Source organism: Acartia tonsa, chromosome 3, assembly GCF_053477335.1.
Source record: "Acartia tonsa isolate MP-2025a chromosome 3, ASM5347733v1, whole genome shotgun sequence".
Taxonomy (NCBI): Eukaryota; Metazoa; Arthropoda; class Copepoda; order Calanoida; family Acartiidae; genus Acartia; species Acartia tonsa.
Genome location: NC_137262.1, coordinates 12,870,939 through 12,885,126, shown reverse-complemented (window position 1 = coordinate 12,885,126; position 14,188 = coordinate 12,870,939). Strand labels below are relative to the sequence as shown.

The 14,188-nt window shown below is 31.6% G+C and overlaps 2 protein-coding genes across 2 annotated transcripts; both read right to left on the bottom strand.

The window, feature by feature from the left end:
* Positions 1-3,790: 3,790 nt before the first annotated feature.
* Positions 3,791-9,968, bottom strand: Alg1 (ALG1, chitobiosyldiphosphodolichol beta-mannosyltransferase). The gene is made up of 15 exons (XM_080152708.1): positions 9,846-9,968; positions 9,365-9,511; positions 8,799-8,920; positions 8,501-8,583; positions 8,285-8,340; positions 8,121-8,179; positions 7,760-7,816; positions 7,296-7,399; positions 6,973-7,051; positions 6,447-6,583; positions 6,045-6,110; positions 5,218-5,295; positions 4,839-4,962; positions 4,419-4,489; positions 3,791-4,085 (listed from the first exon to the last, which is right to left on the bottom strand). Exons 1-15 carry the CDS (start codon positions 9,933-9,935, stop codon positions 3,985-3,987), a joined length of 1,374 nt encoding a protein of 457 aa, XP_080008834.1. The 5' UTR covers positions 9,936-9,968; the 3' UTR covers positions 3,791-3,984.
* On the bottom strand, positions 9,941-14,158 carry nmdyn-D6 (nucleoside diphosphate kinase 6). Its single transcript, XM_080152711.1, has 8 exons — positions 14,072-14,158; positions 13,653-13,730; positions 13,323-13,376; positions 12,030-12,070; positions 11,603-11,672; positions 11,354-11,417; positions 11,063-11,154; positions 9,941-10,318 (listed from the first exon to the last, which is right to left on the bottom strand). Exons 1-8 carry the CDS (start codon positions 14,127-14,129, stop codon positions 10,194-10,196), a joined length of 582 nt encoding a protein of 193 aa, XP_080008837.1. The 5' UTR covers positions 14,130-14,158; the 3' UTR covers positions 9,941-10,193.
* Between the last annotated feature and the right edge of the window lie 30 nt (positions 14,159-14,188).

The following is a 14,188-nucleotide window of genomic DNA, read 5'->3' as shown; positions in this document are numbered from 1 at the left end:
TTTGGAAAGCGTAGAAACTCTTTAATCATTACCAGAAAACGTCCACTCTAATTATTCGTGATAAAGATATTCTATTAACTTTTTTTGGAATGATGATTATTAGGACAATAAGACAAATGTTCAGCGAAGCATCTCTGAGTTTTTCAATCCTGCTATTCAGATAAAAAGCTGATTTTGTTGGTTAAGACTGTTTTGGAATGTACAACTTCCTTTGTCTGTCTGTCTTTCTGTTATACTTTGTTAGAAATTAATAATAAATAGATTTTTTATACATTTAAGCATCTACTCTCTGACTCAATTTAAAGATTTTGTTTTCAAATCCGTGGACAACTGATTTAATACCATATGATAAACTAGCGGCTAGTCTCTCTTTAAGTCTATACGATACCTACCAATGTTTCGTTCAAGTCTCTCAAATATTTTTTAAAAAATCGATTTTTCATAATTTCTCATGGGAGGGTGGTGGTACCCTCCCCCAAAATAGTTATAAACCTTCCCGGGACCTATGAGAAGCTACCCTGTTAAGGAGAACCCGATCGGTTCAGCGGTTAGTGAGATCCTTCGATACAAACACACCGACACACAAACATCCTGTTACTTTAATATAAGGATATGTAGAAAATATTGCTTAAACTGTTACGATAACAAAAACCTCTAAATTTACATACGGAGGGTTTATTTTGAGGCGAAGATAAAATAAATAAATGAAGACAAAAAATTGGCCCAAGCAGAATCTATCCTTGAAGGGTAGAAATAATCTAAATCTGTGTATATAATAGTTGGGGAAAATGAATTGATTACGGTGTAGAAGAGCTGTAAGTCTATTATCCTATTATATAAAGAAAAAATAAAAATTAAGGGGGATTTTTTGTTTTTTTAAGGGGGGGGGGGGTGTCCCACCCCCAAGAAAATAGCCTAAAACCACCACAGGACCAGTAGGTACATTTCCTAAAGAGTAGAATCCGATCAGTTCAGTGGTTACTATGATATTAAGGGACAGACTGACATCAAGCTACTTTGTATTATAGAAAAGCTTTTTTTGTCTGTAGCTTAAAACCGATTGAGTTATCACATTTAGAGAAGCTTCATTGAGGTCCTGGTGGGGTTTTAAGTCATTTAATTTTCATACTTAATTTTTATCCCTAAACACAAAGCCTTTAGATGATAGGGGCGCAGCCGCTAGTCTATAATACAAAATAGAATGTTGTCTCTACGTTCATTCGTCCCTTTAGATCTTGCAACATCTGAACCAATTAAGATGTTATTTTTAGATAATATAACCAATGCAATGGTGCTTTTATGTTTCCTGTGGTGGGGGGGAAGATTTTTCTTATTTACATAGAAACGTGGAATGGATGACTAAACCACTTTATTTCTCAAAAGTCTTATCAATGTACTCACTGTAAAAGCTTGAAATGTTAGAAGGGGATGGTTAAAATTGATTGTAAGGATTAGATGAGGATTGGTGGTTGGTTTGACTTGACCAGTTAGTTGCACATATATTGATAGGGTAAATAGGATGATACATAATATTTATCCTATTATATAGGTAAAGTAGTAGGTTTTTTTTTCTTTCTGAAGTTTAAGATCTCTATAACTATATCATCTTTGTTTTTAGATTTAATTCTTGGGATGGTTTAAGTTCATTTTTCTGCTAATTCTATACCTTTTGAATATATATCTTGTAGATTCTAGGGGCGAAGCAGCTAGTATGTTATGTGTAAGGTATCAAAATTGGTTGTTTTTAAAACCATATTATTTTTAAGTACTTTTCAAGATTATTAAAAATATAAAATACAGTTAACAAGCAGTATAACTATAATGTGTAACTTTATCTCATATTTATTTAACCCTCAAAACCTAAATCAGACACTTATCTTATTTAGCAGCTGAGTAAATACCATTCAAGAATTAAAACCAGTTTTGTTAGCCCGTACCTTTGGCATCTCATGACCAACAAAACTAGTTTCAATCTTACAATTATACATTTTTAAAACCGCGGAAAGCTTTTAATGATACGATAATTAACTAAGATAGTATTCAAGGAGAAAATCATCTAAAAAACACGGTATATATTTTCAAATAGGTTGATTTCTAAAATACTAAACAGGGTTGTTTAATGTATATTATCCAACCTAGTTGAATTACTTTCTTTGCTTTGTAGATAAGCTAAATGTTAAAAATCGTTTTTTCTTTTTTTCTAAGAAGATTGTGCATTCCCTTACCCATTCAACCCACTAAAGGCAATCCTTTCTATCTACTGTTAAAAAAGTAAACTTTGATGCACCCTAAAAAGGGATAAAGATTGTATGGGCATCAAAAATGTATTTTTGCACACTCTCTCCACCCTCAAAACCACCATTGGTCCAAAACTTTTATTTAGGACAAGAAAAAACATGATATTTAGATTTTAAAATATATCTTGCGTTATCTTTATGTCCTTTTCTACACTTCACCTTTTGTGAATTATGGAGAAAAAATATTTTGCACAAATTGTAGCTTTTTGTGCCACTATGAAGAACGCTTTAAGCATATTTACAGCCAAATCTGGTCAAAAATTCAATGTTGGCCCATTATCCAAAGTTTTCAATGCTTAGTTTTCACACAAGGGTTGGGAATTCATGTGTGTGTGGGTGTGTGTGTGGGTATGTCTGTGTATATGTGTAAATATGTGTAGGGGTTGGTCAAACGATGTGTGTGTAAATAGATGCCATTATTTTCATTTTGCACGGCGAATGAATCTTATTGAGAAATATATTGAGGGGTTGTATCTTGTTTTAAAAAATCTAAAACAATTTCAAAGCAATCGTTATAATAATTCAAAATTACATTGCATGAAAATATATAAAACAAGTTCCATCAAAATAATTCAGAGCTTGATCTTTAAATCATTTTAATGGTGATTTAGATCGGGGTGCGCCACTAAAATGATTTAAAGATCCAGCTCAGGTTTTTAAGAATGACAAAGCTTTTGGGTCTACAATTTTCCGGAAAGCTTTGTATTGGCTTTGAGAAAAGGTTCAGCTTGCTATATAGTGGGACCTCAAATGTCATTAGATAACTAAGAAACATTTTTCCAGTATGGCTTTGAAATAGATAACTATCCGATGGATTGGAACCGGTTCTTAGCCATACTGAAAAATCATGTATGGCATAGTATTACAGACAATTTTCCACGAATAATAAAATAGAACTCTTAAAATTTAAACCAGTTTTGTTAGATTAGGCCCCTTAAGGCTAACAAAATTAATCTTTTTTAATTCTTAATTTCAATATTCGCGGAAAGCTGTCTATGATACGATGCGCTAAATAACTCAAAAAGTAAAAAAAAATACATTCACGTGAATACCATTTAATACGGATATCACTAAAATATACCAGTAATAACACTAAGTTTACTTACCATAGGTACACATTTTTAGGAACATTTTTGTATCTGAAATTTAATCTTAACACGAATCATAACTTTGGCAATAAAAAATTGTTGAAAGTAGAAAAATTAATATCAGAAGTGTATTTCAATCAACTTGTTAATTTACAAAAATTAATATTAGAAGTGTATTACAATCAACTTGTTAATCTACATTAATCTGCTATTAATTTTTTTTGTAGGAGTGATTTCTCTTGGAAGGGTGTTGGTGCCCTCCCCCAAAATAGTTACAAACCTATCCTGGACATAAAAGAAGCTTCACTGTGTATAGGAAATCATATCGGTTCAGCGAGATCCTTCACTATAAAACATAGACAAACAACCTTTACAATAAGGATGAACTAAGCATTAAAATGATAAAACATTTTTAATATTTATTTATACATACTTTAAGTTTAATCACAGTTTGCATAATACAGACAAAACATCTAAATGCTCATCATAAAAAGATTTTATATAACATTGCAATATAGCCTTTTAATTTCTATTCTGCTTAAATCCATATGCTAATTTTAGGTTTCGTGATTTTTATTTTTCTTCTTCATAGAAAGATTTTAAATGGCAGTTGGCAAATAAGCTGCAAATACACAGAATAGAGCGAGGAAAAACAAGAAAATCGGAAACTCTCCTCCGCTAGGTATCCCCTTCAGATTCTAATTAAGAATAGTTTATTTGTAAGAGCTGTGCAAGTTGCAAAAACAATTTCCATTTCTGCTATTAACCAAAGAGTGAGGTTACAAAGGAACATGAAAGAATTTTCCAAAAGTATAAACTTGTTTCTGCCCTTAGTAACTTAGAATTGTAAGGGGTAAAGTTTAAAAGAGGAAATCTTAATTATAACCATGTTTTTACATGCAAATTTCTAAACAAATTTAGTTAGGGTGAAAATTATTTTACCACCAATTGTTCTATCCCTGGACTTTATTAAAATCACTTCTAAGGCGCCAATTATTGTTAAATTGTACAGCATTTAACAAACTATTTTCCTTGAATACAGGTAAAGCTTTTTTGTTCCAGTTTTCTGACCATCCTGCTGACCTGAAGGCCTCAAGGTTTTTCCTAAAATTCATTATTCCTTATATATTAGGTAGATATGCTTCCATATAGTCACAGCACATTGCAAACAATCATACACAAAAAAAGGCGAGGGAAAATGTATTTTTAAGACAGAGTTATTGATATTCATACCTTTATATAAAAACGATTAATTGAAAACAAATATATTTTTGTATAAATCGCTGTATGATCATTGACCAATTTTCTTCACAGTTCTAGATTGTAACTCATTAAAGCAAAATCCCAGTACTGTAACTCTTCGTTTGTTAGAAATCCTGGTTACAAAATTTGGCTACAACCATCCCCCCCCCCCCTTTATTTGACATAATAAGTTATAACTTAAGTGTATTACCTATAGCTTGCATGTTTCTTATTGGGCTTTGTAGGAAACTGTTTAAACCAATCTTGGATGATATTGGCCAACTCTTCACTGTCTTTAAAAACTCTTCCATTTACCTCGTCCTTTACTAGCTCCCCTTCATTATAAGAGACAATGTTTTTTTAAATGTATATTAACATTAAGGAATAAGAGATTATTTTTAAAGGTAATCTCTAATACTAGTTGCCTTCAGAGGGGGGAGGGGGGGGGGTTGACCCCTTTGACTACGATAAGATATAGCCACAGAAAAGGAATCATCTTTGAATATAGCAAAATTATCTAAAACATTGTGTGAATTAAAAATTAAATTCATTACTAAAAATAACATTATTTGCCACAATTGTCAACATACCAATAGCTGGAAACCCAATGGCCGCCACAGGTAGACCACAACCAAACATATCAACTACCTTCATAGGCAAATCTAGACCTTAACAACAACAAAGATGACTTCAGGATGAGGCAGTAACATCCAGCTTATACCAATAACGAAATCAATTCGAAAATAATCACGAAACCTATACGTGGTTTTCAGCTGTCGTTGTAGGTAACATCTATAAATTGCTAAAAAGAAACATGATTGACTAAACCCAAAAATATAGAATTTTTTTTAATAGCAATTGGCGGTAAAAGCTGCCTTCTCAATTATTAAGATTCAATGCCGTATTTGCATGGACCTTAAAGGATAAGACAAGAATGATAAATTGATATACATCTAATGATGATTAAAAAAACCACTTCTGTACATTACATGTATTGGTTGTAAAGTTTGGAACTAACCAATTCAATTTCGATAAAAATACTCAAAGTTTTAGAGCCGATGAATAAGATAACTTGGTTATAAAACTTTGGGTACTTGTGTAATTTACAGTTTAATGGCAATTCCCTCCCAGAGTATTTGACACCAAGTTCAAATCCATCCAAACATCCCCCACTTCGAATTTTAGTTTTTTTTTAAAGAAAAAATCTTTTTCTTGTGGCGATTTGACTTGAAAGGATGGTCGTATTCTCCCCCAAAATAGTTATAATCCTTCCCAGGAGAAGCTACACATTGTAAATAAGAACTATATCGGTTCAACGATTAACGAGATCCTTCGATAAAAACATACAGACAGACATAAAAAACTCATTGACATCCTGTTATTTTTATATAAGGAATAAAAAGGATATATCTTATACCTGAGGATGAAGTATGGAGACTAACACCAAGATCAGCAGAAGAAAGTACCAGTGGATAATCTTCGGCTTAAATAGTTTTAAAATTTACCAAATAAATTAGAAATAGCTCAGCAAAATAAGTTTAAAGTATTTTTCATTATTTTTGACCTAATGATAAGTAATAATCAGTGTTTAGTTTATACTATTTTATAATGTCTTTGTATTTTTAAATAACTTTATTCTGATGAAATAACTAACTTTAGTAAATATTTCCCTATTTTTTTGTTCAAGCACTTATTTAGTTGAATCTATTGTTTGTCCTATTTTATAAGAGCCATTTCTTTCTATGACTGCTAAACTGCATGTTCGAAGTAAAATTGAAAAAAAATCAACTACTTAATAAATCTATTTGTTAAACTTTACCTGTTAACCATGGAGTAATGAATTGAACATATTTGAAGTTCATTTCTTTAATCTTATTCAAATAGAAATCTTTCAGGTCTCCTTTTCCAGTTATAATACAGATCAACTTTGATAGATTTGAACATTCTATAGCGCACCTGAAAAGTTTAATATATGATGGGGTGTATATTCTGAACAAGTTTAATTTTTTACCCTACTGTAAAATATTTCATTTCTTCCCCCTAGCTTTTTCCCCAATGAGGGGGAAAAATAGAAAAGTTTTCAGTAGGTACTATTTATTTTATTCATTTTTTATACCCATCCCACATATTTCTCTAGTTTTTTCCCCAAGGAGAAGGAAATAATATTTTTAGAACTCTCTATTTTCTTTATTTCTATTCTCAATAACAATGTTTAATCTACCAAAGGCATAACTTATTTTCTATTTTCTATCTCTGTATCCTTGAAGCCTAGGTATTAAGGTAAGTTCTAAATAACGTTTTAATACAGACGGACATAAGTTTGAAGGCTGATAATAATATATTACTTCTCATATTGATGCAATGCCTCCAGAAGAATAGAAAAATCTTCATCTTCCGTCCACGATGTTGAGCTCACTATCAAACCTGAAAAAATCAGCTTGTTTATTTAATCAACTAGCGGTTTTGACCACCCATCCTCCATATTTTATTTTAGTTTATGAGAAGCTACCCTGTCAAGAAGAATTATATCGGTTCAGTGGTTAGCGAGTTCCTTCGGTACACACATCATACAGACAGACACACAGACAGAGATCCTTTTACTTTATTATATGGATTTATCCTCTATTGTATTGTCCATTTAAATCTCTTGTAAATTTCAATAATTTACCTGGTCTATTCTCTAACAGAGACAAACTTCCATCCTCCTTTTGTGAGGTAAATATAGTTGACTTATCATCACTGCCTTTCAGCGCAGGATATTCAGAACTCAGCCTAAAATTACATACAATATCTATTAATATATTCATTCATTCATTTTCGTAATTATTTAGCAGCATATAGACTGAAATTTTCAGATATTTTTAGCTCCTTTTTTATCATCAAACATGATAGGAGCCCACCTTACAGGCGGTAAAGAAATTTTTTTGGAAAAAAATCATCAAATGTTTTGTTAAATTCAATACATAAAAAATCAATGCTATAAAAGGCAAATGTATGTACACCTTACAATATTAATCAAACTATTAAATGTAAGTAAAAATGACTAGGTAAACCTTTTTCTAAAATATACAACATTATCTTATTACAATGTCTGAATATTACATATTTAAATTCTAATATAGCAATGTTAACCTTATCATTAGCTCGTGTTTTTCTTCAACTGAGATTGGACGGAACTTTTCAGCCGGCCTGAAATTATTAGAGCATAAAAATAATAAAATGATAATATATTGTATGTTATTTTGGTTCTAAAATAATTTGCTGTAATTTTATTTGAATCAACAGAGCTGCCCTATAGTAAACCATGTGTTACTACTGCCATATTGTTCGGTAATACTCGTTTTCAAACGTATTCATCTTTACCTACACATAAATTTTCCTCCTCAAAAGTTTCTTTATTCCATTTCTAAACCCATTAAGATATTACAACATTCAATCTTGTATCTCATGACTTCGTTTTTTCTTTACAACCACTGCACTGTGTTTATTTTACCTATCATGCAAAGCAGTTGCTTGAATTTCCCAGTTTTCATATAAATCTTGTTGCATAGCCTGTAAAAAAAGCAATAAAATCAATAAGTAATATATATAGAACAACGAAAATTTATGAATGAAATTTATTGAAAATTGATATTTGATTTAAATATAAAAAAAAACCTGCGTAACACAAAAAGAAGTAACCGCTTGTTGACCGAAGTGCTTCTCCAAGAAATCTACAGAAAAAAAATATTAAAAATCTACTGAACTAAATATCGCCATGGAAGGTTTGTAACTGTTTTAAGGAAAGTTATCTACACCATCCCAAGAAAAATTGGCCTCTGAAGAAAAAAAAACACACAAAAAATACTTTATTAAGCAAAAAAAATTACTTACATGTGAATTTAACTAGAGGGTGAGATTCTCCACAACTCATTGATAAAATTGTATGACTGTAGTTGTGAAAATCAACAAGTAATCTAAAAAAGATTTTTGTGAATTTTGAATTTGCTATCAAGGAATTAAGGCAGTTTTAGTAAGCAATTAAACATGTAATCATAATTATAGTCTTAAGAGGTATAAAGATGACATCAATATCTTTATTGAACAAACTATTGCTTTTCAAAAAACCTTTTCTGGGGGTATTTTTAGACTTTTTCCTATATAGTATATAAATTTGGTTAAAATATCTTACCTAGTCCCCTTGAACAAACTGTAAAAGTAGAGGACAGGTAAAGTTGGAACTCCTGGAGGTGTCTGGACCAATATACAGTCCAGGTAGGAGAACAGGGGCAGGCATAATATCAAGTAAATGCTCTAAAAATACAAAATTTCTATTATTGATGCACATAAGTAGCAAAGCGGCATGTGAAATGTAGAAAGTTAAACATAGATAAATAAAGAACCATTTTTCCCTTTACTTTTCCTTATTTTCATATCTTTTTAGCAATACTTGTTCTATAGGTCTTCAATTATTTTCAATATTTAAACTTTATGTTTGGTTGGTAATGGTTAGTCATACAAAAATTAAAGAAAAGGATAGAGGGCAAGACCCTGTACCGGTTTTTTATTGGGTTTTTGAAATCAGCTAATAGCGTCGGAAATATAAACAGAGCAGAGTCCTCACAAAAGAACAAAAAGTGATTTTCTAGCAGACAAAAAGAATCTCTGCTACTTGAGCAGGTATTTCATACATCTACATATACTTATACATTCATCATGCGAATAAGGTATTAATCATAACATTGATAATTTACTGACCTGTAAAAATGCCTTGATAAAATATTTGACCAGGCGTGGAATGAAGTTTGGCAGATTTGATACTTTTCTAACGTGTCTTATTGATATGTTTTTATTTGATTTTACTTGGTCTGGCGGATCTGATCCACTGTACCCTATTAGATCTACCTACAAACAAAAGTAAGAGTAATTTTAAAAGATGTCATTTGTCTACATTTATTATTGAAAGCTACAAGGTTTTGAATAATATAACTATTTTTTTTTCATTTCAGAACTCTTACAAGTCCTGGAAAGATTGTGAACCCGATCTTTTCTACAAAAACTGAATATTTGTTAGTTTTAATTTTGGCTCGAATTTGTCCGGAATCCTTTGATGAAGAATACTACTACTATAAAACATTGAAAAATGAATCAGAATCTTATTTTGTGAAAAGTGCTCTACTTGAATACTTGAAACAATGATGTAATTAAACAAAATATCAACAGTTAGATATAGTTTTACCTCATATCCATTCTCAGCTAGTGACAGGGCATGGTAGCACATTCTGGGTGACCGACCTATGTCACCCAAAACAACCACTCCTACTCTCATTCTAATTCTGAAACATATGCAATTAATCAACAATCAAAGTTAAAACTTTAAGGAGAGAAGGACTTTTCTTAAAGTGTGTTAATGACACTTAGAAAAAGGTAAAAATTAAATATGAACATAAGCATCCGCACACTTTGTTAGAAATGCCTCCCTCCTTTCTCTAGTTTCTTTTTAATCAACTGAAATCTGCAGTGTAAAAATTAAAGTGCACAAAATGCAATGTATCTAAGTACCATAGACTTTGGAAAATATAAAAAATCATCTTATAATTTTGTGCACAAAATTCTCTTCGTCTAGCTGAATGTCTCCATTTCTGTAATAAATCTCCTCTTCTTTGTAGAAATGGTCTTTGTTAAATTCAGGAAAGAAAAATTGAGTTTCCTGTAGAAAAAATAACATTCAGTTTCAAAAGTAATAATTCCATGAAAGATTTTAATTAAACTTGGTTACTTAAGCTAAACAGTAGGTCTAGATTTGTAAGGAGCCATTATATACAGTCAACAAAATATCTTATTTTTTATTAAAAGAAACCCCGAAAAAGAACTAAAACATTTTTTGATAAGAGGGTTTAAAGTAAAAATGATTTTTAAGAAGCTACCTACGAGGGCGCCGTAGCTCTGTGGTACTGCACTGAGTTACGGTGATGAGAATTCGAGTTCAAACCCATGCATGTTGCAATCACAACATGTTGTCTCGAATTCTCCAATGTGTATTCACGCAACCTCCCCCAGTTGCGTTGGAAGGGAGATTGTTAGGTAGTTTGGATGCCTAATAATCAAGTGTATAATACCATCACTTCCCTTAATCCCAGGCTCCTCTTAGGAGAGTGTCATTCATTACGGTGACTTAATCTGGGACACCTGCCATACTCAAAACCGGCGAGGGTGAGGTAATAACGAGGAGCTCTCATGAGACAGCGTGTCAAGTCATACTTGAACGTGGAGCTTAAGCTGGCCCTGGTGGCTATACAAAAGTGTCTCAACATACTCCAGGAGTCTTAGGTCCAAACCCTAAGAAACTATGGCTAATCAAACAAAGAAGCTACCTATGAAATCAAGTTTTGTTCGGCACATTTCATTGAAAAAAATCTTTGAATATTGGGATATATATATTATGTTATCTTTCCTTATGAGCTGTAATGACAGAATCTGACCCATGACTGGCATTTCTGGTATCCGTTAATCCAAACCTCCCTCGTATCGTTTCAGGATCAGTAAATCTAAATCATAACATAAATAAGTAATAATAGTAAAGTAATTTAAATTTTTTTCACTTAGATGTAGTACCTAGGTACAGGAAAAGGCTTATGTACCAAGTTTCAAGAATCTAGCTTAATGTTTATACCATTTTGCTCACTGTTTAAGTGTCATTACGCCCCCCTCCCTTTATCTTCATGAATCTTTCGTTGCGGTATTTACCTAGTTTTGAATACTTTGGTAGGTCCCATTAATTTTCTCCAGTCTTGAATAGCATTTTCTTTTGCTAAAAAAGATATGAAATATTATTAATTTTTCTATTGCTTACTTAATAACCATTGCTCTTAACAATCCAATTGTGTATTCAAAAGTTCTCTTAGTTTAATATATCATGATGGCAAATTATCAAGACAAGTACCACCAAAACAAAACAAAAAATTAAATAAAAATCAAATAAAAAGTAATACCTACCTAAAATCATTGGTTGAATAGGTCCAGATGACATGTATGTAACAAGGCGGTTAAAAAAGAACTTTCCTCTAAAAAAAATGGTAATGATAATGCTACAATTTTATATGTACTATCGAGTATGCCTTTAGAGGCCTCTAGGGTCACTTGAGGTGAGTCCTTCCCGTCTTTTCAATTTTAGTTTTTAAAGAAAAAGTGAAAAAAATGGGTTGGTCTTTTTTATAAGAGCGATTGCTTTTGAAAGAGTGGTGATACCCTCCCCCATGATAAACTTTCCCCAGGATCTAAGAGAAGCTACATTGTAAAGAACAATATTGGTTCAGCGGTTAGCGAGCTCCTTCGGTATAGACAGAAAGAAAAATAATAGGTAAGTTACATTAAAACTTGTGATTACTTCAATTTTCTGAGGAGATTGAGCATTATTATTCCTGTGTTCTTCGTAAAAATCTTCAGCTCGTTTTTTATCAAACTGTATATTGGCAAAATTCAATTTGAACTTTAAGTGTTGATATTCCAATGTTAAAGATTACTTAGAAATCAAAGTCGAACCCGAATTTCCTAACCAACTTCTTATAATAGCAGGTGTCCTCTGTTAAAATCTAACCTTACTTAGTGAGATTTGAAATTATCTTTGGACATTTAAATATTCCTATTTTTCGACGGTTTTCCACAAAATGTCTAGTTGAGCACAGAACCCCCCCCCCCCCCTATTCTTATTTTGAAAAATATAGAAACAAGGATGACAACATCCATAAGCATAAGCATAAGTAGCGAAGCAGAAAAAATATGTATAAGAATTTAAAGATTAGTTGTCAAAAGCATCTGCATGTATATTAGGAAAAATATCACGAAACCTTTTTAACATTTGTTTTCAATTTCTTGATATTTATATTTCAGTACTATGACTGACAGACTGTCAGTCAAAGTAAATGGATGCTCAAAACAACGGGAAATTTAATTTTGATATTTTTAACTACAAAAATTTTAAAAATCAGACCATAAACACCAAAGATGTGAGGAAAAATGTGAAAAATATGAAAATAGCCAAAAACCTGCAAAAAGGCAGTCTGACCGCCATTGATGTTTTCTTGAAACGACAGGAAATTGAATTCTGATATCTATAACTGAAAAACTTTGGAAATCGGACCATAAACACCAAAGGTATGGAGAAAAATGTGAAAAATACAAAAATAGCCTAAAACCTGCTTAAAGGCAGTCTGACCGTCATAATTGTTTTATTGAAAAGACAGGAAACTTAATTTTGATACTATAACTGAAAAAAATTTTGGAAATCGGACCATAAACACCAAAGATATGGACAAAAATGTGAAAAATACAAAAATAGCCTAAAACCTGCTAAAAAGCGGTCCAACCGCCATTGATGTTTTATAGTTAATTGTGCTCCTTAATAATGGTAATGTTGTCAAAAAATTTCAGCCTTTTATCTTTTATAGGAGCCGAGAAAATCACGTTTCCCCCAAACTAAGACATACGGACATACAGACAGACGGACATTGCAAGTTATAGAGTAGCTTCGCTATTAAAAAGGGAGTAGGTAGTTACCGGAGATATAGGTCTCGCAGGGTTTAGGGATCCCCGCGTAAAAAAAGAACGATATGATTATGCAACCGATAGGCATTTTAAAGAAATCACCGACTTTTAGTACCTAAAGTAAAAATCTTAAAATGTTAATCATAAAATTCAAAATAAGATTTGCCTTCCTTGATCATCTTGCTTCTTATAACAAGGAAGTTATTATCTACAATCATTTGTCGCACTGAAAAAAAAATATACCTATTCAATGGGTTCTACTACCACATTACGTTAAAAAATGTAAACAGAGTTGAAACTGTAATAGGTACCTACATTTTTTTTCTATTTTTCTTTTTCGTATTTTTAGCAAAATGAGTGGTAATTTGTAATTACATTAACAATAGCCCTAATAATACCGATTTAAAATAAAAATTCTCATAAGTTCCACTCAACAAAACATTTGATGCCTTTCACCAAGATTGGGTTAACATTTTTGATATAAAAATTCTATATTACTTACCTAAGTTAAGGTTTAGAAAGTGCTGTGTTAAATCCGGTTTTAGAATGCCTAACGTCAATTCCAGCTTTCCGTTTGTAGCTAAAATATTTTTTTTTGTGAATTGAGGTTAGATGTACAATAACATAACGATGTCTTTCTGTTTGTGTACGAATTTGCTCACAACTAGACCAATTGGGTTCTGCTTTTCGAAAAAAATATAACTTTAACTGGTCATACCAAGGATTTAAACAAAATATCTGTAGAATCTTTTCAAAGTTCACAACGTACTGCATGTGCGCGCCACTGCGTGGGGCTCACTATAAAACGCCTTAGCTTACCAGACTTTTTTAATGCCAGCCTGAAATATAATTATCTTATTCTTTTCAAAACGTGTCTAGTGTAAATAAAAGAATCCCATATAAATTTAAATTAATGAAAACCTTGGCTGTTAGCTGTTGAAAAAGATTTGCAGTATATTCGCGAACCACATTTTAACATTATTGTGTTTATTTTTTTTATCTGTAAAACAAGTTTAAAAACAATAAAATTAACCAAAA